This window comes from Siphateles boraxobius, unplaced genomic scaffold (assembly GCF_051911475.1).
Source record: "Siphateles boraxobius isolate OS27281-9 unplaced genomic scaffold, OSU_SipBor_1 16, whole genome shotgun sequence".
Taxonomy (NCBI): domain Eukaryota; kingdom Metazoa; phylum Chordata; class Actinopteri; order Cypriniformes; family Leuciscidae; genus Siphateles; species Siphateles boraxobius.
In genome coordinates, this window is record NW_027508766.1 from 8,344,476 (window position 1) to 8,368,495 (window position 24,020).

The window sequence follows — 24,020 nt, forward strand, 5'->3', positions numbered from 1 at the left end:
CCCCACCTCAGGCTCGGCTACCCCGCTCAAGTCAGTGATAATCATCACATTAGGTGTTGAGCAGACGTGCTCCTGAAAATTCAGTGATATTCATCACACCGAGTGTTGAGCAGTGCTCCTGACTTGTGCGTGCTTATCTTATCCTGCTGGCGAAGGATTTGATATAGCCGCTCCTCCATCCGGTACGAAGGCCAGTTGTAAACTCGTTCTTCGTGCTACTAGGTGGTGGGTCGTGACCATCTTGGCCCAAGATTGGTCTGCAGCTCCGACCTGAAAGACATGTGCTTAAAAACAGATCTCTACCTTCCGCACCGCAGGCCATCCTGTGGGTTGCGTGTAAGGGTGGAGTATCAGTACATTGTCCTTCCCTTCGAGTGCTCCAGAGCCCGTTGGGTCTTCAGGTCAACTGGAAGAGATTAATCTCGCCCACGGGCTGAGTATCTCTTTTTCAGTTTTGGAGATGGACTCGGTCTAACACGTCTCTCCAATGAGAATGTGTTCAGCTGGTGCTTGAAGTGAGAAAGGGTTCCACTGAAAGAACTTTCAGAGGCTCCTGGGGTATATGGTAGTTGCAGCAATTGGCTTCCTCCATATGTGACCGCTTCACCGCTAGCTTCACGATCGAGTCCCGAGGTGACCGTGGCAGAGCAGCTCACCCTGTGTGACTATAGTTCATCCCGGTCTGCTGCCAAACCCTCTTCAACAGAGGGGCCATGTACAAAGGGTGTGTTTTAACGGGGGCCTGGGTGACCCTCGACTACACGGGCATTCGTGCCTCGAGTTGTTAGACATTGCGACCATTGTGCAAGCTTCCCTTGCATGTCACAACTCACCCGTCACCTCCTCCTTGTCAGTCAGAAGCTTCTGAGGACGCTTTGTTCCACTCTTCCCGCTCTACTCAATCGTGCCGCCATCGAGCCTCACGACAGTTATAGCCAGGGCAAGTGGAGACTCCATCCCCTGGGTCCAGCTGGGTCGTGACCATTCCGGGGCCGCTCAGTTGCCCCTCCGGTTTCGTCTTCCTGCCAGTGTTTGTACAAACCGAGCGGACTACCCTTGGACAAACACTGGCTCTCAGCTGCCCCAGGGGCCTGCAGAAATGCGTTTAACCCCAGTGAGCCTTCTAAAGGCGACTGCGACTCATGGTCGCCTTGCGCCTGCTCAAGTCAGTGAATTCGTCACACTTCAAGTTGAGCAGAAATGCTCCTGAAACTCAGTGAAGTTCATCGCACTCAGGTGTTGAGCAGCAATGCTCCTGTAGCTCAGTGAGTTCATCACACTCAGGTGTTGAGCAGAAATGCTCCTGTAGCTCAGTAAATTCATCACACGCAGTGCTGAGCAGAAATGCTCCTGGTGCTCAGTGAAGTTCTTCGCACTCAAGGTGTTGAGCAGGAATGCTCCTGAAGCTCAGTGAACTTATCACACTCAAGTACTGAGCAGAAAATGCTCCTGAAGCCCAGTGATCTTCACATGTTGTGTTGAGCAATGCTCCTGTCTTTTTGCGCCCGTCGCTTGCACCTAAGTGCAAGTCAGGAGAGGAACAGGTCTTCATAGTTTCCCCTTATTGGCCCAACTAGACCTGGTTCCCATCGACAGCCTTCCTGACTTCCCCTGAAAACTCTTTCAGGGACGGGGCACGATGGCACCCGCGTTCTTCCCCGGAGATTCCGGGCGGTCTTACATCTGAACGCGGAGGTTCAGGTGGCTATCACAGGGACATGTGATAGTTACCATCACTTCTGCGAGCACCCCCTAGAAATGGGTAGCGTGCTTACGCCTTTAGAAGTGGAACCTAGTCGTTGAGTGCGTCTTCTCTCCAGAGGAGATCCTGAAAGCTTTCGATCACTTCAGTGCTCTCTTTCCTGCAAAATGGGTTGGAGTAGGCTGTTTTCCTTCACCCTCAAAATGATGTTGCCTCGGTGTTTAAACGACGCTCATCGTGTTGCAGAAGTGTGCAGAAGCACGTTCTGATCGTCAGGTTCCTGAGGAGCAAGGTCTTGTAAATCCTTGCGTCCCTCTTTATCCTCTTGGGCCTTGTCCCTGGTGCGACTGCACTGCAGAGACCGCCCCTGAGCCACTGCAGGCAGTGAGTTAAAAATTCTGTTATATCAGTTCTCCTGCACGCATGGTCTCTACTAGAGGGTAGGGACTTGCTCGCTTTCGGTCAACGTATTGTGCCTGGAGCCTGGGCCGGCTAACTCTCACAAGCTGAGACCCCGGCTCGGATTTTGCCCAAGGTTCCTACCTCTCCCATAATAGGAGCAGGTGGTGAGCCTGCAAGCGCTGCCCTGGAGGAGGCAGATCCAGCCCTGGCTTCTGTGTCCGTTCGCTTGGACGTGTATAGAATGCAAGCCATAGACCTCAGACCAGCTCTACAAATATCTGTTGGAATTCAGCAGAGAAGGAAGGCTGTTTCCATGCAAAGTTGCACTTAGTGATTGCCTTCATTTCGGTAAAAAATCCGAGATGCAACATGTCCACTTAGGTGTTGAGCTCCTCTATGATGAGTGTAAAGTGCTCCGCCTGGGCGTTGACGATATGCTTTGCTAAACAGATTCTAGAGTTGGGGGCTGGACGACACCTAGTTGAACCGCTGCTTCCCGTGGGCTCCCTTCTCATGAAGCCAGTTTCACCGTGAGCCCGGTTCAAGTGTCGGCTTGCTGCGCCATTCCCCTCCTATGGACTGGATACGTGCGCCTTTCTACTCCAGTTGAGTTCCCTTAAAATTGAACCCTGTTGAGTTCCTCCACACCCCTCCGACGTCGGATGTGCGGAACGTCTGGTGTTAGGCCTACCACTCGTAAGCAGTGTGGAACCTGTGTTAGGCTGGGTCCATATGTTGCGGTCCCTACGGCGACCCCATATGTGTATTCTTCCACAGTACGGCTCCCTGCGGCGAGCCCGTGTCTTCCCTCGGCAGAGTCTCTCTGCCGTCACTGTCCGGTGTGTCTCCCCCGTCTTAGGCTGGAGCCACCCCAGTGACATTCCATATGTTAGACTGCCCGGTTTCCGCCCAGTTCATATGTGTATTCTCCACGTTACCTCCCTCTGGGTTGGATGTGGCTTCCGCAGCGTCCCTTCCTTCCAATGTACGGGGAACGCTTTCCCGGTGGTCCTGTAGGAACAGCAGTGACTTCCCTGGCCTAAGCCCTGTCCTTCCCGCCTTAAATTTGCGGGGGCATCAGGAGGCTTTGGTTTAGGCACTGGAAGGTGGCAGCGTTAGTGGCGTGTTCAAAGGGTGATCCCAATTCAGTCGACCGTCGACTACGTCTGACGTTATCGACTGAAAGGGAACGTCCTGGTTGCGTATGCAACCCACCGTTCCCTGAAGGAGGGAACGGAGGACGTAGTCCCCTTGCCACTACCGCTGGACCACCGCTGACCCCGGGTTACTCTCGGCTCCTCAGCGAAAAGCAACTAGTGCGTGCATCCACTTCCGTATTTATACCCGCGCCGCGGGGGCGGAGTGTGTGATGCGAATCACGCACGCCAATTACATTGGCTTGTTCAATAGTACTCGAAGAGGATAGGCTCTCTAGCGAGATCCCATTTCAGTCGACCGTCGACTACGTCCTCCGTTCCCTCCTTCAGGGAACGGTGGGTTGCATACGCAACCAGGACGCTCTCTTTGTTCGCAGGTTACTACCCGAAACCCGAAGTTTAAAAGTACGATTAAAAACGCTACAGACCCCGTCAGGCTATGGCAGACGTGTCATTCAACCTATTTTAAGTCGATGTACCATCACAAGAGACTTGGAAATATATTATGAAGGTTGAAAAGTTACCTAGTGTTACTTTAACTTTTACAAAGAATATATCTTTGGGTTTGAGACTTTGAGCTTTATAACTGTGCAGATCGTATGCATGCACGAAGAGCAACATAACACACTAAAGAAAAAGGAAAACAAGAAATCATATCATAAACAAAATTGTCCTTGACAGCTAAATACATTTTTAGTAGTTTTTTAATTAGTAATGCTCTTGCACCATCTAGCTTTCAGAAAAACTATAACACACAGCCGACTAGGCTTTCTAAATGTGCGATTTACTAACGAAATTAGAGCATGATAAATAAAAAAAGGCACTGTTGTTTCAACCAAAATTCGGGTCAAATATGAACATATCCCATTTTGACCCAAATCTGGGTTGAAACAACCCAGTCTTTTTCAGAGTGAACCTCCGTTGACATCGTGGAGGCATTTAGCATGAGGTCAAGAATCTCTACACGGAGCTACGAGCAAGAAATCAGGATGGCTGCTCAAGTCAATATGCAGCGTACCAGTCAACCACAGGCTGCTGGAAGACAGACACACAGAGAAAATGTACCTACTGATACTGTGAAGGACTACTATCATTTCAACATGGCTATAGCTTTCCTAGACCATGTCATCTTGGAGTTTGAATCCAGATTTAGTCCTCTATCTGTAACCACATCAAGGCCATCTGATTTTGGGTTTGGGGCAAGAGGTAGGTGGCATTTCTGAGCTTTGGGCGTTCCATGTGCTTCTTCAGCTTATCATGGTTTGCAAGTAGTTTCCTTAGGGCCAAGAAGTTTTCAGAGTTGCCAGTAGAATGCTGCTTCTTAGATGTACCTCTAAGTGCAATGCACTGGCGACCACATAGTACACTCTCTGCTACAGACTTGAGTATGTGCCTGTTTTGTTTGATAATGGGTTCCTGATATAGTGTTTAGAAGGCTTGTTGTGGTTCCTGAGTAAATGGTATTTCTGGCCATCATACATCTTATGCACACTCTCTAAGATTTCTTCAACTGATTTAGTGGCCTGAATGAAAAATCCTAGATCATTAAACATCTCCTTCTCCTGACCTTCCATGACATGGTGTGGGTCCTCCTGATCGACCCTGAGCTGTTGCATTTCACCTTGATCTTCCCTGAGCTGTTGCATTTCACCTTGATCTTCCCTGAGCTGTTGCATTTCACCTTGATCTTCCCTGAGCTGTTGCATTTCACCTTGATCTTCCCTGAGCTGTTGCATAACACCTTGATCTTCCCTGAGCTGTTGTGAATCATCTGTAAATATTCAGTGTATGCATTGGTCAGTGATGTAGTGGAGTGCATTCAACTGTTTCATTATCTGAAATACACTTGTATATTATTTGGCAAAACTCCCCCACAAGAAGTTCACCACAAATTCACATGACAGACCTTTTAAGCTAACATATTTTTTAAAAGTGTTTTTGTTTCATGTTGAGAAACTTAAAGTTTTGAAGAAGTCACTCAATTTAAATTAACATTTGTAGGATCATTAACTTATAATTTGTCAGCAAACTAAGCTTGTTTTAAAGGGCAAAAGTGCTTTTATTTTTTGGCCTGTACTGCGTGCTCACACACACACACACACACACACACGCACGCACGCACGCGCACGCACGCACGCACACACATACACACACACACACACACGTGAATGGAGCGCCGACATAGGGGTACACACATCACACATATCCAGGGTAAAAACTTTCTGAATCGGTCACTGTAGCTAGCTAGTTCCACTGGACGGATAATGGTCAGAATTTACTGTGTTCTTCCTTGACCCATACATCCCTTTTTAGGAAAAATCTCTTTTTGAGAAAATCTCTTGTCTTGAGAAAAGTCTTGGTAGTTTTTGCGTAATCCTGACAGACATAGACACACCCGAGTGAAAACATTAGCTACCTTCTGCTCCTGTAGGTTTCACGACTGTGGGGAATATCCTTTGCAAGGGTGTCGCCAGTGAGCTGCCTAACCTCTCGGTCATCCAAGTAGCAAAGTAGCAGAGTATATAAAGACTTTGCCAGTGCTGTAGCTCCTTCAGGCACCACTATCAGGATGTTGCATGAGGATTCTTTGGTGGATTCTGCCTTTGGTAAAGTTCAGTATGGAAGTGTGCTGTCATACCAGCAGCCAGCAGCAACAAGATGGAATATCAATCAAGATACCCCACCACTGCCACCTCTGTCACTAGTTGGTTACAGCCTTGACACATCTGTTTGCTTGTTTGTCCATAGCGAACATGGACAACAACCACACATGAGGTCATTGGCAGTAACATTGGATATGGCAGAGGCTCACAAGATAGAGCATGCCACCAAAGAACAGAGTGCATCACATGCTTGACACTCTGTCCGAAAACCCCGGTTAACAGCGCCACGTTTTCGGGAGGTTTGTCATGTGCGTGGACAGAGTACAGCTGAACACCTGGCTGGAAGAATTTACAAGGGAATTCGCCAGACAGCAGACATGAAGAGAGGCCTTGAAAAGGAATCTGCTGCAATTGTTTAATACTGTCTGCTGTGAGAAGTAAACTACCACACTTGTGGATTCTTAATTCACCCCGAAGCACCTTGGCTGGGTGCCTCTTCTGATGGGATTATTTTTGACCCTAAAGAGTACCATGTTTTTTGACTTTTGGAGATAAAATGTCCCAATGTCAAAAGTACTTAGACTGTCCTTACCTTAAATTTCACAATGGCACACCAGAACTGAAACAACAGCATGCATACTATTGGCAAGTTCAAGGACAAATGCTGATCTCAGGATTGGACTGGTGTGATTTTGTCGTTTATGCACAGGATGACATGATCATCCAGCGCATATACAAAGACATCAAAATGTTTCAAGTCAAGTCACCTTTATTTATATAGTGCTTTTTACAATACAGATTGTTTCAAAGCAGCTTCACAGAGATAACAGGAAAATAATGTTGTAATAATATTTTTAAATATAAAATTAAATGTTTCAGATCATTCGAGAGAAAGCTGACCATTTCTTTCTTTACTTTTACCTGCCAAGATGTCTACAGATGTAAAAAGACAACTAATCGTTTAATATTGTATCACAGTTTTTTGTATTTAAACAACATCACTGTACATATTGTTTAACACTGTATCAAAGTAATTTATATTTACAGTTCTGCAGTGCAAATGTACAAAGTTATTTATATTTACACGTTTACATCCCTGCAGTGCAAATGTACAAAGTTATTTATATTTACATGTTTACATTCCTGCAGTGCAAATGTACAAAAAATATAAATATAAAAGTTATTTATACACATTTATATTATTTATATTTGAACAAAAATAAATCCAAATTCATCAATCCCCAACCAATGTTATCTTCTCTTTAATCCTTTGCTCATGCTTTTACTAAGGGGCCATTCTCGTAATTTACAAGGATGCAAGCAACTGCGTACAGCTGGTTCATGCTCCCTGTGATGGAAAGAGGGTTGACTGGGTCAAACAGTTTGTGTTCTTTCACCCTGCAGATGAAACGCTCGACGTGGACCCTGTCTTCCTGGACTGTGTCTTCCTCACCTCATCAGCCGTCATCTATTTCCTTTTTGAGAGGAAAGCAGGTCTGTAGACTTTGCATGAAACACAGTCATCAACAAGAAAAACTTTGTTGACCATTATTGCCATTCCAGGTTTCAACAGACACAATCCCAGGCTTAAAAAGCTCCTTATCAATGACAGTTCCTGCATACAGGGATGATACAAAGGTGACCAAAGGTGACACGGAGGTGCAAGTGGGACTTCACTTTGAAGCAGGAAAGAGGATGGAGTTTGGCAATGCAGTTCCTTGCAGTTGATCACCAATTGTATGTCTGGGTAGTCCTAGAACTCATTGGGTAGATTAGGCTTGACTTCCTCCATAGACATGCGGACGGAGCCAAGAACGGTTAACAAAAAATTCCCCCAGGTTGTAATAATTCAGCTAACTGTAGACTGATGAATTTTGAATCTGTGGGCCAGATCACGCCGTGTTTGGCCAACTGAGAGGTGGATCATGAAGAGGAAGAACTCATCAATGGGGTGCAGGGACTGACCCTATAAAAATAACAAGGTTTGCAATTATGTACATATAATGTGTAGGCTAGGCTTTCACTGAAAATGTAAAATTAAGTTTTGTTTTTCTTTATTTATTTACCCATGCACTGCCTCTTGTTCCAGCTTCACTCCTCAATGTAGTTGCTCTTGTTCTGGTCACACTAATCATGTTGTGGGATGCAGGTTCATTGAGTTTCCAGAAAAGTCTTTAAATGCCTGTAAGTCATGAATCTAAATGAGATGCAAGACATGTTTATATAGACAAACACACATACGTACATATATACACAAACACAGACATTTTAAAACGTACCTAGTATAGAACCTCATATCATCGTCAGAAGCAACAAATTGCCCCAAACAAAATCTTTGACTTACTCCTCCACCTGTCTCATTAGTCAGTCCACCAGATCTTCGGTCTGATCCAGTGCATTACCAACTGCCGTGGGATTTAGAACTGAACAATAATCGATCAATGGAAACAGGGCAGCACAGTGGCTCAGTGGGTAGTACTATCACCTCACAGCAAGAAGGTCTCTGGTTTGATTCCAGGCTGAGCCAGGAGTTAGCAAGTTCTTTTTCATTTCCTCCAGGTGCAACAGTTTCCACCACAGTTCAAACATTGCAGCAAAGCTAAATTAGCGATACTCAAGTGTCTGTGTGTGAGCCAGGTAATGGATGGGCTTTCTGTTCAGGGTGATGTGAACGTCAAGAAAAACGTTCAGAAATAACGTTTTCATAACATTTCCAAAATTATAGAATGGAATGTTCCTGTAACGTTCACATTAACCAAGAAAAAAAACCCTCTTAATACATAAAAAAAAACAGGATGTTTTCAATGTTTAAAAAAAATTCAGAAATAACGTTTTCATAACCTAATGGGAATGTTAGCAAAACATTCTAAGAACATATTTTTGTTAGCTGGGTTGTCCTCGTCTTGTTCTATTCAGACTGGACTATTGTAATGCTCTCATGGCAGGCCTTCCAGTATGCACTGTCAAACCCCTGCAACTGATCCAGAATGCTACAGTAAGAGTGGTCTTTAACCAGCCGAAGAGCGTGCACGTCACACCTCTCTGCATCAATTGGCACTGCTTGCCAATTGCTGCTTGAATCAAATTCAAGACACTGATGTTTGCCTAGAGCAACCTATACCTTTGCTTTGCACCCCTATACCTAAACTCACTACTTCAAACTTATGTGCCCTCCGGAAGCTTGCATTGCTTGCTAGTTTATGGCGCCTTGTGGTGCCATCCCAGAAAGGCACAAAATCACTTTCACGGACATTCACCTGGACTGTTCCAAGCTGGTGGAATGACCTGCCTATCTCAACCCGAGCTGCCAAGTTTTAATCATTTTCAAGAAACTCCTGAAGACGCATCATTTTCGTCAACACTTGAGCCATCAATACTAACACATACTATTCTATTCTATTAAAATCTATTTCTCTATTTATTTCACGAGTTCACACTTACATCAAATTAAAGCAGAGTAAAGATTATGCGTATTTGGCGTGCTGTCCGGGAGGAGGGCTCAGAGCTCAGAATTTTTGCCCGAACCCAGAGTACTCACCTGAAAGCGAAGAGAGCAATGGACAGCCAAGAGACTAAAGACCCCTCAAAACACAGAGATTTGGCCAGCTGGCGTTTTGAAAATAAGCCTGGTTGCTTGACCAGGAGGGCCCATGTTACCTTAGACAGGAGCAGCTCACAGCTCCGGGCCCTGCTAGCCCACGAGCAGGGAGCAGCCGTAATTTGGAACAACCAGTCAGTAGGGCTCGCGGAGTTTCTTGGCTGGAACAGCTCACAGTGTCTGACGGTCAAGCCCTACCGGCCGAAGAATGAGGAGCAGTGTGATTTAAGCCATCTGACCGGGAGGGCCCATGTTGCCTCTGACGGGAGCAGCTCACAGCACCAGGCGGACGGGCCCTACTGGCTGATGAATGAGGCGCAGCAAGATTTGGAAATGCCCAATCGGTAGGGTTTACGCCGCTTCTTGACGGGAGCAGCTCACGGCATCAGACAGGTGAGCTTTGCCGACCGATGGGCTGGGAGCAGTGAGATCAAAGACGGCCGACCGAGAGGGCCCATATAGCCTCCGACGGGAGCAGCTAACGGCATCGGGGCGGTAAGCCTTACCAGCCAACTACGGATAGACACATTTTTGAAGTCCGGCCAGGAGAATTCTCACTGGGAGACCAATGCTCGCTGGACAGAGAAAGAGGAAACAAAGATGCATAGACTTTGCATAAACATAGACTTGGAGGCCCTTAACGCTGTTGAGATGGGAGATGAATGAGGTGATTTGAAAGGAGAGAAAATCAGGGAACTGCATGTTGTATGCAAAGTGGAATCTTTTGAAACATCTCCATGCTGTCACATTGGATTGGATGGTTCTGGGGGAAACAAGCGATGCGTCGAGTAGGGGTTTTAACGGGTGAGTTACGGGTATATTAATTCTGAATAGTGAGGTACTGGAGAGGAGACATCACTGCTGCGGCAGTGGAGAAAAAGAGCCTTTGCGTGAGCCAAGGTGACATTGAAGCAGAGAATTTTCCAAATAAACGTTTGCGGCAGTGAAGGCAAGGTTAGACAGAAACTGAGCTCCTGTGGGAGCGAAGGTCACAACACTGCTGCAGCAGTGGAGAAAAAACTAGCCAGAGAAACTGAGCTCCTGCAGGAGCGTGAGGGGACATCACTGCTGCGGAACTGAAGGCAAGGATAGCAAGAGAAACTGGACTCCTGTGGGAGCAGAATGGACTGCTGCGACAGTAAAGGTTAACAATTTATTTGCTGAATGTGCTCCACTTAAGTGACACAATTGACTAAATAAACACAGGTAAATTAATGTTTAACACAAATAAATTGTGTTTATTTAGCTTTGATTATCTGAATGTGCCGCATGTGTTTAGTTAGGTTTAATTATCTGAATGGGCTCTTCCCGAACTTTGTTAATAAAACATTATTTAAAAAATGTGCACTTTGGTAGACTAACTGGGTCTTGTCACAGCACTTAGCTACATACTGTTACTTTCTTGCTGATTTGATTGCTTTTATTGTTTTCATTTGTAAATGTAAAAAGCTTTCTACCAGCTAGGTCAATCATAAGCAGCTTATAACTGAGACAGGAACATTATTAAGTCATGTCAATTTAGTCTAAACTAGTCACTTAAAATGTATTTGTGAAACAATGTTTTCAATAGAAATAATCTTGAAAGCTTTATTGAGTTTTGTGATGTTTTAGTGATTCCTGTGGAACTATTGCTTATCATAAATGTAGCATCATATGCATTTTTATTCAGAATCTCAGAATGTAATAACTACTCTGAAAATAGTCAGAAGATGTAATTCATAGACAGAAAGCTTTATTTAACACTTCTTTGAGGACAATGAAAATAAAATTATACATCAAATTTAAAAAAGACTGTACATATGACACATTGTTCAGTGGTCTTATGAAAATATGTTTGTGAAAAAATAAAATAAAACATTAAGGCTTTTTACAATGCAGTGCTCACATCAAAATAATTTAATCAGCTTAGGCATTACTAAATATTTTACGTTTTTTTCTAAATTGAATACAAACTTATTTAGACAGTGTATGAATACATATGAAGGCTATGGAGTCATTTGAAGGATGTTGGTGCTGATGGTGTTGATGTCAGGATGTTCTTCAGTGGCACAGTGACAGATGTACTGTGTGGCACAGACTGCTGGTTCCTGCAAAATTAGAAAAAAGTTAATTTAATATAATTGTATTAATTAATTTAGTTAACTGCTATGTGTCTCCCTCTGCCAGATGAGTTTGTCTTTGTATTGAATATGTAAATGATAAGTAAATAAACAGATATTCTCACCTCTTTTCAAGAGCCTTTATTATGACATTTTTAGTGAATTTTGACTCAGGATTCATGCATTTCTGTCCTGCACCATTCTTCAGAGTGACACTGTGAAACGACAAAAGCAATGAGCTCAATCTTATGCAGGATAGTTTGTACAGTTGATGAACATTTAAATAAAAGAATGCATACAAATTTAGGCTATGCTTACATAATCTCATGTTTGCGACAAGATGGACTTGGAGGGATGATTTCAACCTTCTCGATGTTCTTCACTAAAACCATGTTTGCACCTTTATCTGCACAAAAGCACCTGCCCTTTGAAGACCTGTCCTGCCCTGGAAAAGAATTTAAATTATAGTCTATTAGCAGCAGACCATCACCATAATCAAAGATACAAGATATGCTAAAAGATTTTGATCTATAACTCTCAGAGATCAAACTCACCTTTCACTCCTACAGCAATCAGGCAGGCAAGAAGAACAAAAGCTGCAAAAGTCTTCATTGTCTTGTTCTCGGTGAACTGTGCTTGTCTGGGTCAGTGAGATTATGACCGAAGGCCTTCAGAGCTCATTTAAATACTCTAGGACCAGGGGTTTCCCCTTAGTTTTTGTTCTCGTTTTTTTTTTTTTTCCACTATCCAGCTTCCTCCAGCCTTTCTCTTTTTATTGTATTTTCTCGGAAACACCTCCTGAACCATCTTGGAAAAAAAAGAAAGCTTTGATTTGGGGGCGCTCTGAGCTTTCCATGAATGAGGAAGTAAATATTGCTTAATTTAGACTGAAATATTGATTTTAATTAATGTTGATGTTATTTTTATAATGGTGGGAGAGTACTATTAGACATTAGGCCGAAAAAATGAAAGTTAAGGCATGTCAAACATTGACTGATTTTGATGGCTTTTAATGGTTGTTTTTAAGCACATCACAATCTCTTATATTGTGTGCACAAATTAAGGTAGCAATACAGAGAAAGATAGAAAATGCACAATAAACCTACTTATCAACACAATCTTTTGCAATATACAGTAACTTTTAATGAAGCAAAACACTATAATGGAGCAGACTAATGGCCCATTGTTTGAAAGAATAAAGGTAAAACACACAGTGGTAGGCAAGAAGTAACCAACATTTTCTATAAATCTGACTGAATCCTGGTGATCTGGTTGCTAATACTCCTAGCTTTCTAAAATGAACAAATATTACCCTCGTAGTGATGAAAGTGCAATAAATAAATTAATCAAAAAGTGTGGTTAACACCCACTGGTTTTGCTGGTGTGCTTGTGGATGTTGGATATATTTTACAAAGGCATTAAGTAACCACAAAATAGGATGTGGGACAAAACGCATTTTCTGTGGAAGATGGTCAAACATTTTCACAACCTCTTTTTGAAAAGTCCTCACTGTAAACAATATTTGTCAGACATGATGGTGAAAAGTTGATGATGCTAGCATAAATATTGATGATAAATGTGTTGTTTGTCTGGTACAAGAGTGCTGATTCGTAACCTATTGCGAGGCTCTGAGCCTATTGATGGGATACAGAGGGTTTGCAGCCCAGTCTCTCTGCAGGGCCTGTAACATTCTGTGAGCAATGGGGCCAGTAGACAAAGGGGCATTGAGTCGGCCAAGGAGGCAGCTGGGTCACTTCGGTGACAGTGTCTGACTGTAGAAAGATCCGAAACACCCAATGATGACCCCAGGAAACATCACTGATGACATCAGTCCAGGTGCAACACATGGTAATGTTTGATAAAAGTGTCCAGTATAGGTTATTCTATGCACTCCTGGGTTATTCAAATGACACATGCTTGGTGAGCCAGATATGCTTCAGGATAACTGTACATAAACCAAACCTTCAGCATTTAAGTATAAAAATGTCTGGCTTATGCCATATACAGTTAAAAAATATATAGCAAATAATTTTTTTTTCCTTCAGATTTTTGATTAGTGATTAATCAGAGTTAAAATGTAGAAATACCCAACAGTTTGAGACATAAACAAAATCAGGGCATTACACAACATTTCTCATTTCACTGGAACATCATCAAGTGTTTTCACTACCTTTTTCTTTAGACATTGTGTTGAAGTCATGCTGATAAATGTCACAATCATGCTGATGAAAATGAAGGAGAAACTGAAAGTCTTCTGAAATCTGGAAATGCCACTTACTTATCTTTGTGAAAATAGAGTGTTTATGCATAGAGACATTTTTTTCATTATACGAGTTACTGTTTGCACCATAAATACATTCAATAAACTGTATGCAGTTTCTATTAACCAGACCAAGATTTTAAGTAACCAGATGTGGTCAATATTTTGTGTTGTTGTGGAGTTAGTTCTCCTCAAACTCAATAGATTAACACTTGTATTCCTATTTTACTGTTGGAATTGTGGATAGTATTGTCTGTTCAGAAAACAATTAGAATTTGACAAGACTCTCACACAATCAATTTAATTGTCAACCAAAGTTTGTGTTTTATTTATGATTTATCCGTGCGTTTCGTAATTTTCTTTTAAAATGAATGAACTCGTAATCTTTAATCAAAATAACTTCCCTCCCTCTTGCAGCGACATCTCTTCTCTTCTCTGATGATGTGTTTACTGGTGCGAGGCCGGGATCAACCTGTCACTCACATGAGATCACAGCAATAGCAAACCACAACCATACAGCCAATTTTTAATGGTCAAAATCAAGTCCTGAATCACCTTTTTCTTTGTTCAAGAAGCCGTTTCACTTGGATATATGTAACAATCTGCTTGTTAAGTCTGACGTCACATGTCACCAGTCCATTTCCATAGCCCAAACACTACCAGATACCAAAAGCAAACAATACATGGTGCTAATATTCACTCATGATGTGATGTAATGAAAGATCATAACCTTAATGTTTTTCTCCATACAAAAATCTCAGATAGCCAGACAGATATTCATCTTTTATAAATTGTACACAAACATCTTCGTTATTCTTCTTTGAGCAGAATCATTCAGTCTGAATTCGAATTATTTTGACACCCCTTTAGGCCATTAAAAAATATAGGCATTTTTATCATAGAATTATTATGTAATTCAGCGGTGTCTCTTTGATTGGGATAATGTTATTTGATTTGCCTGTCAATTATTCAACAACTGTTCAACTCATTCACTAGGAAAATGCCGCTCTGAGACGTGTCACATTTAATTCCGTGTGGCTTCATTTCGGACTATTTTTCTTAGCTGAGGAATAATGGACAAAAGGAACTGACAATATTGTGTCAAAAATGTACGTCACTCAATAATAACTCATTGTTTATTGAACTACAGTGTGCTGTTGGTTTAAGTATTGCTTGTGGCTTCATGCCAATAGCTAAATGTGATGTAAACCACAGACCACACAGACCAACCACTTCTTTTTCAATAGAAGTTGTTCACGGTCTCATTACCCCTTTACTTTACATTGCATGTTCTATTTGAAAAGTCTCTGTACCGATGAAAACAGTGATTTATTAAAATTTGGAAAGGCTAACATGCACAAATTACATCAATGTGGGGAAAACTGGTGTAAGACTGGTATAATTTTATTTTAGTAATATATAGAAATATTATAACAATATATAGCAATGCTGGTATGGGTCCTCAATGCCCGCTGTAATGATACACTGAAAAATAACAATGAACACATACTTTGTTGTTTATTTGTACAGTACTGACTGTTCACTCTTTTTCATCACATTCTGTATGATGAAATATGAACTGTCGTCAGAAATAAGCTATCAAAGAACTAATGATGATCTGTTTGCAGGATAGAGCGGATAACGAGTGACCACCATCTTTATACCTTTTTCAAGAGAGACTAATTGCTAATTTTTTTTCCATTAGTAATGAGGATTTGCAAAAAGCAGCTAACAACAGCCAGAGTGGAAGTTCCCATGTTTATGAGAGGAGCTTTTACAGCTTCCTTTGATCACTGTTGGAAGTAGCTTTATGTGTAGATTTGGTTTTAATTCTGAGTAAAATGGGAATGTGGCTTTTTCAGTTGATTTATCAAGTCAAGTCAAAATTATTTGTGATTGCCAAATAAAAATAGCATTTATAATGCTTCTTACATTGTTTCAAATCAGCTTTACAGAAAATCATGATGTTAATGTTTATAATATCTTAATACCTTCATGACTTATAGTCACAATTAGCAGATTAGAGCGAGTCGGAAATAAAGGTTAGTTTTTTTTGCAATTTTACAAGCTATCAAGCAGTTGAGAAAACACATGTATACTGTATGTATTAAAATAAAATTGGGCATGCTTATGTCCAACTTCATATAAAGAAAAAAATGAGGCAGTTGAGATTTGGTATATATACAGTATGTGTATACAGTATGTGTGATATATATATATATATATATATATATATATATATATATATATATATATATATATATATATATCACTTTACATATGTGTATGTGGTCTTGTAAACCCTACATTATAAAATTATACAAAAACCTTGTAAACCCTGTTAAATTATCTAAATTAATTTATTCATGTCAAACTTTTGTTTAATATGACTAAATCTACATTAGATTGCACTAACAAAAGTCTTTCTACCAAAAGCATCGTAAGCCTAAATTGATCGTTGAGACCATTGGAGGCAATTGTTCTACGATCAACTAGGCTCACAATGCTTTTGGGAAACACAGCCCTGATCAGTCATAAACAGCCGCTTATAACTGAGACAAGAACATTAAATGTATCAATTTAGCCTTAACTATTCACGTCAAATGTATTTGTGAAACAATGTTTTCAATAGTAATGTGACGGTCACCAGCTGGAGTGCCCTTGAGAGCAAGATGGCACTCCACACCAGACTATTGTCATTCCCTCACAAACCACATCTCCCATAACTCACTGCCCGACTCCTCATCCATTATCACATTCACCTGTGTCTCATTATCTTGTTTAGCTCATCCCATATAAGCATGGCTTTCTCATTCTTTATCTGCATGTTACAGTGCAATTCTGAGCATTCTCCCTGGTTTCATATCTCTTGGTTTTGGATTTCTTGCCTGTTCCGTGCATTACTCTTTTGCCTGTGTTCCCTGCCTTGTTGTGTGTGTATGGACTGCCTGCCTGTGTTTGACCTTGCCTGTACTTTGGATTATGTCTTTGGATTACCCTGTTCAATAAATACTGCATTTGGATCCTCAACGTTCTTGTCACGGAGCATTCGTGACATGTAATCTTGAAAGTTTTATTGAATTTTGTAATGTTTTAGTGATTCTTGTGGAACTATTACTTATCATAAATAGCATCATATGCATTTTTATTCAGAATCTCAGAATGCAATAACTACTCTGAAAATAGTCAGAAGATGTAATTCATAGATAGAAAGCTTTATTTAACACTTCTTTGAGGATAATGTGATTAAAATCATACATCAAATTAAAAAAGACTGTACATATGACACATTGTTCAGTGGTCTTATGAAAATATGTTTGTGAAAAAATAAAATAAAACATTAAGGCTTTTTACAATGCAGTGCTCACATCAAAATAATTTAATCAGCTTAGGCATTACTAAATATTTTACGTTTTTTTTTCTAAATTGAATACCAACTTATTTAGACAGTGTATGAATACATATGAAGGCTATGGAGTCATTTGAAGGATGTTGGTGCTGATGGTGTTGATGTCAGGATGTTCTTCAGTGGCACAGTGACAGATGTACTGTGTGGCACAGACTGCTGGTTCCTGCAAAATCAGAAAAAAGTTAATTTAATATAATTGTATTAATTAATTTAGTTAACTGCTATGTGTCTCCCTCTGCCAGATGAATTTGTCTTTGTATTGAATATGTAAATGATACGTAAATAAACTTAAAGCAGATATTCTCACCTCTTTTCAAGAGCCTTTATTATGACATTTTTAGTGAATTTTGACTCAGGATTCATGCATTTCTGTCCTGCACCATTCTTCAGAGTGACACTGTGAAACGACAAAAGCAATGAGCTCAATCTTATGCAGGATAGTTTGTACCGTTGATGAACATTTAAATAAAAGAATGCATACAAATTTAGGCTATGCTTACATAATCTCATGTTTGCGACAAGATGGACTTGGAGGGATGATTTCAACCTTCTCGATGTTCTTCACTAAAACCATGTTTGCACCTTTATCTGCACAAAAGCACCTGCCCTTTGAAGACCTGTCCTGCCCTGGAAAAGAATTTAAATTATAGTCTATTAGCAGCAGACCATCACCATAATCAAAGATACAAGATATGCTAAAAGATTTTGATCTATAACTCTCAGAGATCAAACTCACCTTTCACTACTACAGCAATCAGGCAGGCAAGAACAACAAAAGCTGCAAAAGTCTTCATTGTCTTGTTCTCGGTGAACTGTGCTTGTCTGGGTCAGTGAGATTATGACCGAAGGCCTTCAGAGCTCATTTAAATACTCTAGGACCAGGGGTTTCCACTCAGTTTTTGTTCTCGTTTTTTCCCCCACTACTCCAGCTTCCTCTCCTTTTCAGTTGTGATTTCTCAGAAGTGGCTCCTAAATCACCAGAAGCTGTGATAAATATTGCATAAGTAGACTGAAATATTCATGTTAATTATGTTTTGGTTGGAGTAATATTAGACGTTATACCAAAACACTGAAAGTTCGGGTATGTCAAACATGATAACTGATTGATTTTGATGGCTTTTATTAGCTGTTTTTAAGCACATCACAATCTCTTGTATATTTAGTGCACAAATTAAGGTATATCAATACAGTGAAAGATAGAAAATACACCAAACTATCAACACAATATCTTGAAATATAACTTTTAATGAATCAAAACTGTCATTACAGAGGGACAGAAAACAGGAATGCAGGTAAGTAAGTTGCTGCCAGGTAATATGGCAGACTTAAAGGGATAGTTCACCCAAAAATGAAAATTAGCCCATTACTCACCCTCAAGTCATAGGTGTATATGACATTCTTATTTCAGATGAATACAATCTGAGTATTAAAAAACCTGAACACCGTCCCAAATTTCAGCCAATCTCATCTGGTCACCCTAATCATAAACGAACTCCACACACCTCCGGGGGGTTAATAAAGGCCTTTTGAAGCAACGCGATGCGTTTGTGTAAGAAAAATATCCATATTTAAAAAGTAAAATAACTAGTAAAACATGTAAATCATGGGCTAATTTTCAGTTTTGGGTGAACTATCCCTTTAACTGAATAGAGCTCTTTATATTTCAGATGCTCGATACACTTTTAAGAAAAATGGTTCTAAACAGTACCAAATTAGGGTTCTTCGGCTTGTAACAATATCAGAACCCTTTTTGGTGCTAAATAGAACCCTTTTATAAGGTTCCATAAAGAACCATGCTTTGAAAGTGCTATATAGAACCTTAATGGTGTTATAAATAACCATTTCAACAATATTTATTTTCATTACTATTAGTATATTATCTTCATATTATTCATATAAATATTATTCATATAATTTTTTATGAATTATTTATTAATATATTGGGTATTTTTAGCCCTCTATCTGCCTGGTCTTATATCTTGTTGCCTCAATTTGGGTTTTACATTTTTAAAAAACAGCATGTTTTTCACTGCTAAAAATTATTTTGTGGTAAAGTAAATACGACAGAAAAAAACAATGTAATTAACATGAAAAAGTTAGTTCAGGCAAGAATAAAAAAAACTAAGTAAATTCTATATAAGTACTCAATTCAAGTGTGTAAAAATGAAAGCGTAAATATCAACGTTATAAAATTAAGTAAAATTACTCAACTTTTCAGAGACTGTTGTTCACATCATGCACTGGGCCTTGAATAGTTAATGTGCTTGATTTTTCACTGTTTTTGTTTCTTAGGATTAGTAACTTGCCATTTTGTCACATTTGGGGTTCATTTTCTACTCAAAATGACACATTTAAACACACAAATGAATTGTATAAGTGAAATGTATTGCAAAGGAAACTTCAACTTAATAGATATTACTCAACCTTTTACAAGACAAGTTAAATTACTTATTTTCTTTGTTGCTTTCACTTAACTTAGTTAAGTAGAGTTTACTTAATTCCATATGTGAAATTTACTTTAAAAATATACGTGTGAAAATTACTTTCAAGCTGCAGTCCGTAGTTTTTCCTCTTTGTCGCCATCTCTGTTCGAAATCTGCAATTGCAGTTATTCGCAGAATTATCAACTTTACGTGGGTTGTGCCTCGGCACGGCACAGCGCGGATGAATCCAATGTTTTGAGGAGACTGTGCGGCGGTCGTCACCGCGCCGGTGTGGACACTGTCATTCAGAATCACAGATTCTACTTTTTGAAAGTATGACCAACATAAGAATTTTCACCGGAAAATGTCATCTGAACAAATAACATCCACTTTTGTTCTGACCAACTAAGGGGAAAAAAACATTGCAGTAAATCGCACTGATTAACGATTGCTTATCATATCACGTCAAACCGTGCAAATTATACTTTGTTCTCAAATTGTTAATGTTAACAACATCAGCATTGCGTGACTACATTTAGTGCCCTTCAGATATTTATCCTTGTTTTGAGCCAGGTTGCTGTCTCTTTTTTTCTGTAGCCACTCTGAAGTCTGAAGTCTTTTGCATTTTACAACGGGTGAATCTCCAGTTGTCACTGGTGATTGTTGTTTGAACCTTTCTGGATCCGCCATCAAATTGATAAGTTTAATCATATCAAGTGCTGTGAGAAAAGGCTATAAATCTCCACCTTCAACATCCTCACACTCAATATAGCCTAGCCGAGACATCTTCTTTATGTGTACTACAGATGTGACGTAATGACGCAAAGACATGCTCAAATTTCCCGCGGAAATCCACCAGTACCACTGGTAAACATTATTACAAGCTTACCGTTTTAACCGAGCTACGGCAAGCAGATCGTTTTGAACACTAGCCGGTTATGTAGTTGCTCAAAAATTTATTTTGGATAATTTTTAACCCAAAAAAGCTGGATTAGACTGCAGCTTTAAAAAATATGCGTGCAAAAACTTGGCAAATAAAAAATTGATTAAATTTTACAAAATTAATTTTTTTCAGTGTTGTTCATGTTCTTTATTTTTTATTGACATGGCAGATTGTAGCAAAATGACAGTGCTCTAATAATAGTTGTTAGCTGAATACATTAATAAATAAGAATTGACATTGAACACAATGTAGTGTAGATGTAATGAAGACCAAGTTCCAGTGAAATATCTTTACAATCCCCTATGATGTCTTTACGTCCTTTATTGTGTGTGTATTCTGAGTGGCAGTTTCTCTCTGCAGATAATGAGGTTATGACAGCATCTGAAATACAAAATTGAGTTTAGATTTACATTGTTTCTCTTCCATTTATTATGTAAAAACAATTATGTTCATGAAGGCCAAGATTAGCAAAAATTTACAGAATGAGCCCTTTACCATGTTAAAAGGAAAAAGTGATATAAAGTCATGGTATAACTTTAATGTTTTTTTTGGGACTGGGTATGTTTAGGCATAAATCATCTGTTACTTACTTTGTGGAGAAGAGAAGATAAGTACATTTAACTGAACAGAGCTGCTCACACTACATGTTCTGTTAAACTAAAAGAGAAAAAGACATGATTGTTACAATTTTTAAAGTTATAATTTATAGACATTTTAAGAAAGAAATCATTTACCTGTTGAGAGTATGTTGACAGCCTGTGTAGTAACTGTAGTTGTATAACTGAGCTTCAGAAAATCAGTCATAAGGAGGCTTTGACAGTTACAGATTTGAAAAACATAAAGGCGAGAATAAAGAACCCTAAACTCTAACACAAAGAACCATTTCAGCATATAAAGGGTTCTTCAGAATGATACTGTACTAAATAGAACTGTTACTATATGTGTAAAGAACATAAAAAGGGCCATATTTTTTTTAGAGTGTGTATATAGTATATGGGTGAGTAGTCCTTAAAGGGATAGTTCATCCAAAAATGAAAATTAGCCCATGATTTACTCACCCTGAATCCATTCTAAGTGTATATGACATTCTTCATTCAGACGAATACAATCGGAGTTATATTAAAAATGTCCTGGCTCTTCCGATCCTCATAATGGGAGTAAATAGTTAAATGATTTTGGAAGTCTATCAGAGCGTATCCACTATCCATCCATGATAAAAGTGCTCAAAATGGCTCTAGGGGTTTAATAAAGGCCCTCTGAGGTGAAGTGATGCATTTGTGTTAGAAAAATGCCCATATTTAAAACTTTATCGATTAAAATAACTAGCTTCCGGCAGACGGCCGTACTTGTCGACTTAAACCAAAAGAGTAATACTTGACGATGTATGACGTATGAAGTAGCGTAAGCTTTGACGCCTCTCGCATATCAAACAGGGCTGGGCAACCGCGTTCATCATTACGTTAGTTTTAAATATGGATATTTTTCTTACTCTATATATCACTTCTCTTCAGAAGGCCTTTAATTGTTTTTCATTAAATGTGAGCTTCTCATTAAGAATCTATTTCAGATGCAGGGGAAGTGAAAACTGATGATTGATTCTGTTACTCTGAAAACAGAAGTTTAGTTCATTTCCTAGTTTGCTGTGATGTCACTAATTTTCATCATCACTGTATTGTTCATTTGATGATCCAAAATTTTAATAGTTTATTATCATTATTTCAAACATTTTAATAATTTGTGCAAATGGTTTTGAACACATTTTTAGGCAAATTTGAATGTTTACATTTGTTTGTACAAATTACATTATAGATGAATGTATTAAGGGTGGTTTAGTGCTTGTGCAGGAATGTATTACATTTGGTCTCTAAGTGTATGTTTGGCTGAAAGAATTCACATCAGCTATCAAAATTGTAGTAAAACAAACTTTTCCTTGTTAGCAAGAACAATCATGACCCTAAATGACAAGAGACCAGCACATATCCAAAGCTTTGAGCAAAGGCATTTCAAAGAAATGGGAAATCGAAACTGCTGTGCTTGTGAAAGTGAAACTGGGAACTGTGCCCGTGCTATAAACCCCTGATCCTCTACTGGCTATATAAGCAGCTAATCGTCTTCAGTAATAAGAGCCTTAGACAATCATCAAAACCTTAAACACAATGAAGACTGCTGCAGCTATTGTTTTTCTGGTCGGTCTGCTTGCTCCAGAAGTACACGGTGAGTGTTGCTTATTAAGACCGAATGTACTATTGATGCTGCAAGAGTATCTCTTCTAAATATTAGTTTGTTATTATGTTCTGCAGCTTAAACATCCTAAAAAAAAACTCTCTTCCAGGGCAGAACAAGATTCACAAAGGCAGGTGCTTCTGTGCTAACAAAGGAGTGGATGTGGTTTTAAGGAAGAACATTGAGAAGTTTGAAATCATGCCTCCAAGTCCGTCTTGTGGAAAACAAGAGATTATGTAAGAACAAAAACATTGATTTTACATGGATATTTACACATTAATGATCATACTGCTATCTTAACATTCTTGAACGCATTCAGCTCATCTTTCCTTTTTTAATTTCCAGTGTCACTTTGAAGAGTGCAGAGCGGAAATGCTTAAATCCAGATTCTAAATTCACCCAGAATTTAATCAGGAGGGTTCTTGAAAAGATGTAAGTGTAAATTTATTTGTAGTTTTGCTGTGTTCAACTAAAAATAGCACAATATTGCTACTATTGCTACATATTGCTACTAATTAAATTAATAAATTATATAAAAATGAATATAAACATTTCTAAAATAATATATGACAAACTGTTTCTGATCTTTTCAGGGCCCAGCGGTCAGAGACGCTCTTTTGAATCTGGATTAGCTGCTGTTTTATGCCACTGAAGAACATCCTGATGATACCCGTGAAATGCTGTATAACCTCTAGTTGACAGTTATTGCATTTGAGAACATAGAGAACATCTGTATAAACATTGTGAAGTATAAAGTAGTGTAAATATTTGCTTGTTAATTTATGCAACTGACTGTGTAGTAATTTACTAAAATGTTTTAATTCTTATCCAAGTTATTATTTTTTTATGTTCATGTTATGTTTATGTTCATCTTTTGTGCAGTGCTGTCATACAATCCACTTGTTTAATTATCTTATTTTCCCTCTGTTTTCACTGTTGCCAAATAAATTATACAAATCCTTAAATGATTGGGCTCTGTTAATTCAAAAACTGATTAACACACTGTGCAGGTCAATATAGGGTAAAATTATTTAGCACATTTGGCATACAGGACAATGATGCATTTTCCAATATATTATCAAGGCATAAAAGCATTCGCTAATTTAGTTTTAAAGCACAAATTTGGAGATATAAAGGAGATTATACTGCCCCATTAGGGTACGATGAACCTGGGTGGGCCAAGAAGCCTCCTGAGTGGAAG

At 39.5% G+C, this 24,020-nt stretch overlaps 3 protein-coding genes across 3 annotated transcripts; 1 reads left to right on the plus strand and 2 right to left on the minus strand.

Annotated features, from left to right (window-relative positions):
• Positions 1-11,390: 11,390 nt before the first annotated feature.
• On the minus strand, positions 11,391-12,237 carry LOC143739174 (C-X-C motif chemokine 11-6-like). Its single transcript, XM_077231399.1, has 4 exons — positions 12,116-12,237; positions 11,880-12,006; positions 11,687-11,776; positions 11,391-11,549 (listed from the first exon to the last, which is right to left on the minus strand). The coding sequence occupies exons 1-4, from the start codon at positions 12,171-12,173 to the stop codon at positions 11,456-11,458; spliced, it is 369 nt and encodes a 122-aa protein (XP_077087514.1). The 5' UTR covers positions 12,174-12,237; the 3' UTR covers positions 11,391-11,455.
• A 4,850-nt stretch (positions 12,238-17,087) lies between these two features.
• On the minus strand, positions 17,088-18,049 carry LOC143738945 (C-X-C motif chemokine 11-6-like). The gene is made up of 4 exons (XM_077231012.1): positions 17,967-18,049; positions 17,731-17,857; positions 17,538-17,627; positions 17,088-17,393 (listed from the first exon to the last, which is right to left on the minus strand). The coding sequence occupies exons 1-4, from the start codon at positions 18,022-18,024 to the stop codon at positions 17,300-17,302; spliced, it is 369 nt and encodes a 122-aa protein (XP_077087127.1). The 5' UTR covers positions 18,025-18,049; the 3' UTR covers positions 17,088-17,299.
• Positions 18,050-22,712: 4,663 nt separating this feature from the next.
• On the plus strand, positions 22,713-23,784 carry LOC143738946 (C-X-C motif chemokine 11-6-like). The gene is made up of 4 exons (XM_077231013.1): positions 22,713-22,810; positions 22,929-23,055; positions 23,165-23,251; positions 23,413-23,784. The coding sequence occupies exons 1-4, from the start codon at positions 22,753-22,755 to the stop codon at positions 23,438-23,440; spliced, it is 300 nt and encodes a 99-aa protein (XP_077087128.1). The 5' UTR covers positions 22,713-22,752; the 3' UTR covers positions 23,441-23,784.
• The last annotated feature ends 236 nt before the right edge of the window (positions 23,785-24,020 follow it).

What these genes read in the sequence shown, in the direction of transcription:
- LOC143738945 (XM_077231012.1), bottom strand. Translation starts at nt 18,024, where the DNA reads ATGAAGACTTTTGCAGCTTTTGTTGTTCTTGCCTGCCTGATTGCTGTA. An exon ending in GATTGCTGTAGTAGTGAAAG is followed by an intron (nt 17,858 to 17,966) that starts GTGAGTTTGATC and finishes ATTCTTTTCCAG; the next exon opens with GGCAGGACAGGTCTTCAAAG. An exon ending in TGTCGCAAACATGAGATTAT is followed by an intron (nt 17,628 to 17,730) that starts GTAAGCATAGCC and finishes GTCGTTTCACAG; the next exon opens with TGTCACTCTGAAGAATGGTG.
- LOC143739174 (XM_077231399.1), bottom strand. Translation starts at nt 12,173, where the DNA reads ATGAAGACTTTTGCAGCTTTTGTTCTTCTTGCCTGCCTGATTGCTGTA. An exon ending in TGTCGCAAACATGAGATTAT is followed by an intron (nt 11,777 to 11,879) that starts GTAAGCATAGCC and finishes GTCGTTTCACAG; the next exon opens with TGTCACTCTGAAGAATGGTG. An exon ending in ATAAAGGCTCTTGAAAAGAG is followed by an intron (nt 11,550 to 11,686) that starts GTGAGAATATCT and finishes CTAATTTTGCAG; the next exon opens with GAACCAGCAGTCTGTGCCAC.
- LOC143738946 (XM_077231013.1), top strand. Translation starts at nt 22,753, where the DNA reads ATGAAGACTGCTGCAGCTATTGTTTTTCTGGTCGGTCTGCTTGCTCCA. An exon ending in GCTTGCTCCAGAAGTACACG is followed by an intron (nt 22,811 to 22,928) that starts GTGAGTGTTGCT and finishes ACTCTCTTCCAG; the next exon opens with GGCAGAACAAGATTCACAAA. An exon ending in TGTGGAAAACAAGAGATTAT is followed by an intron (nt 23,056 to 23,164) that starts GTAAGAACAAAA and finishes TTTAATTTCCAG; the next exon opens with TGTCACTTTGAAGAGTGCAG.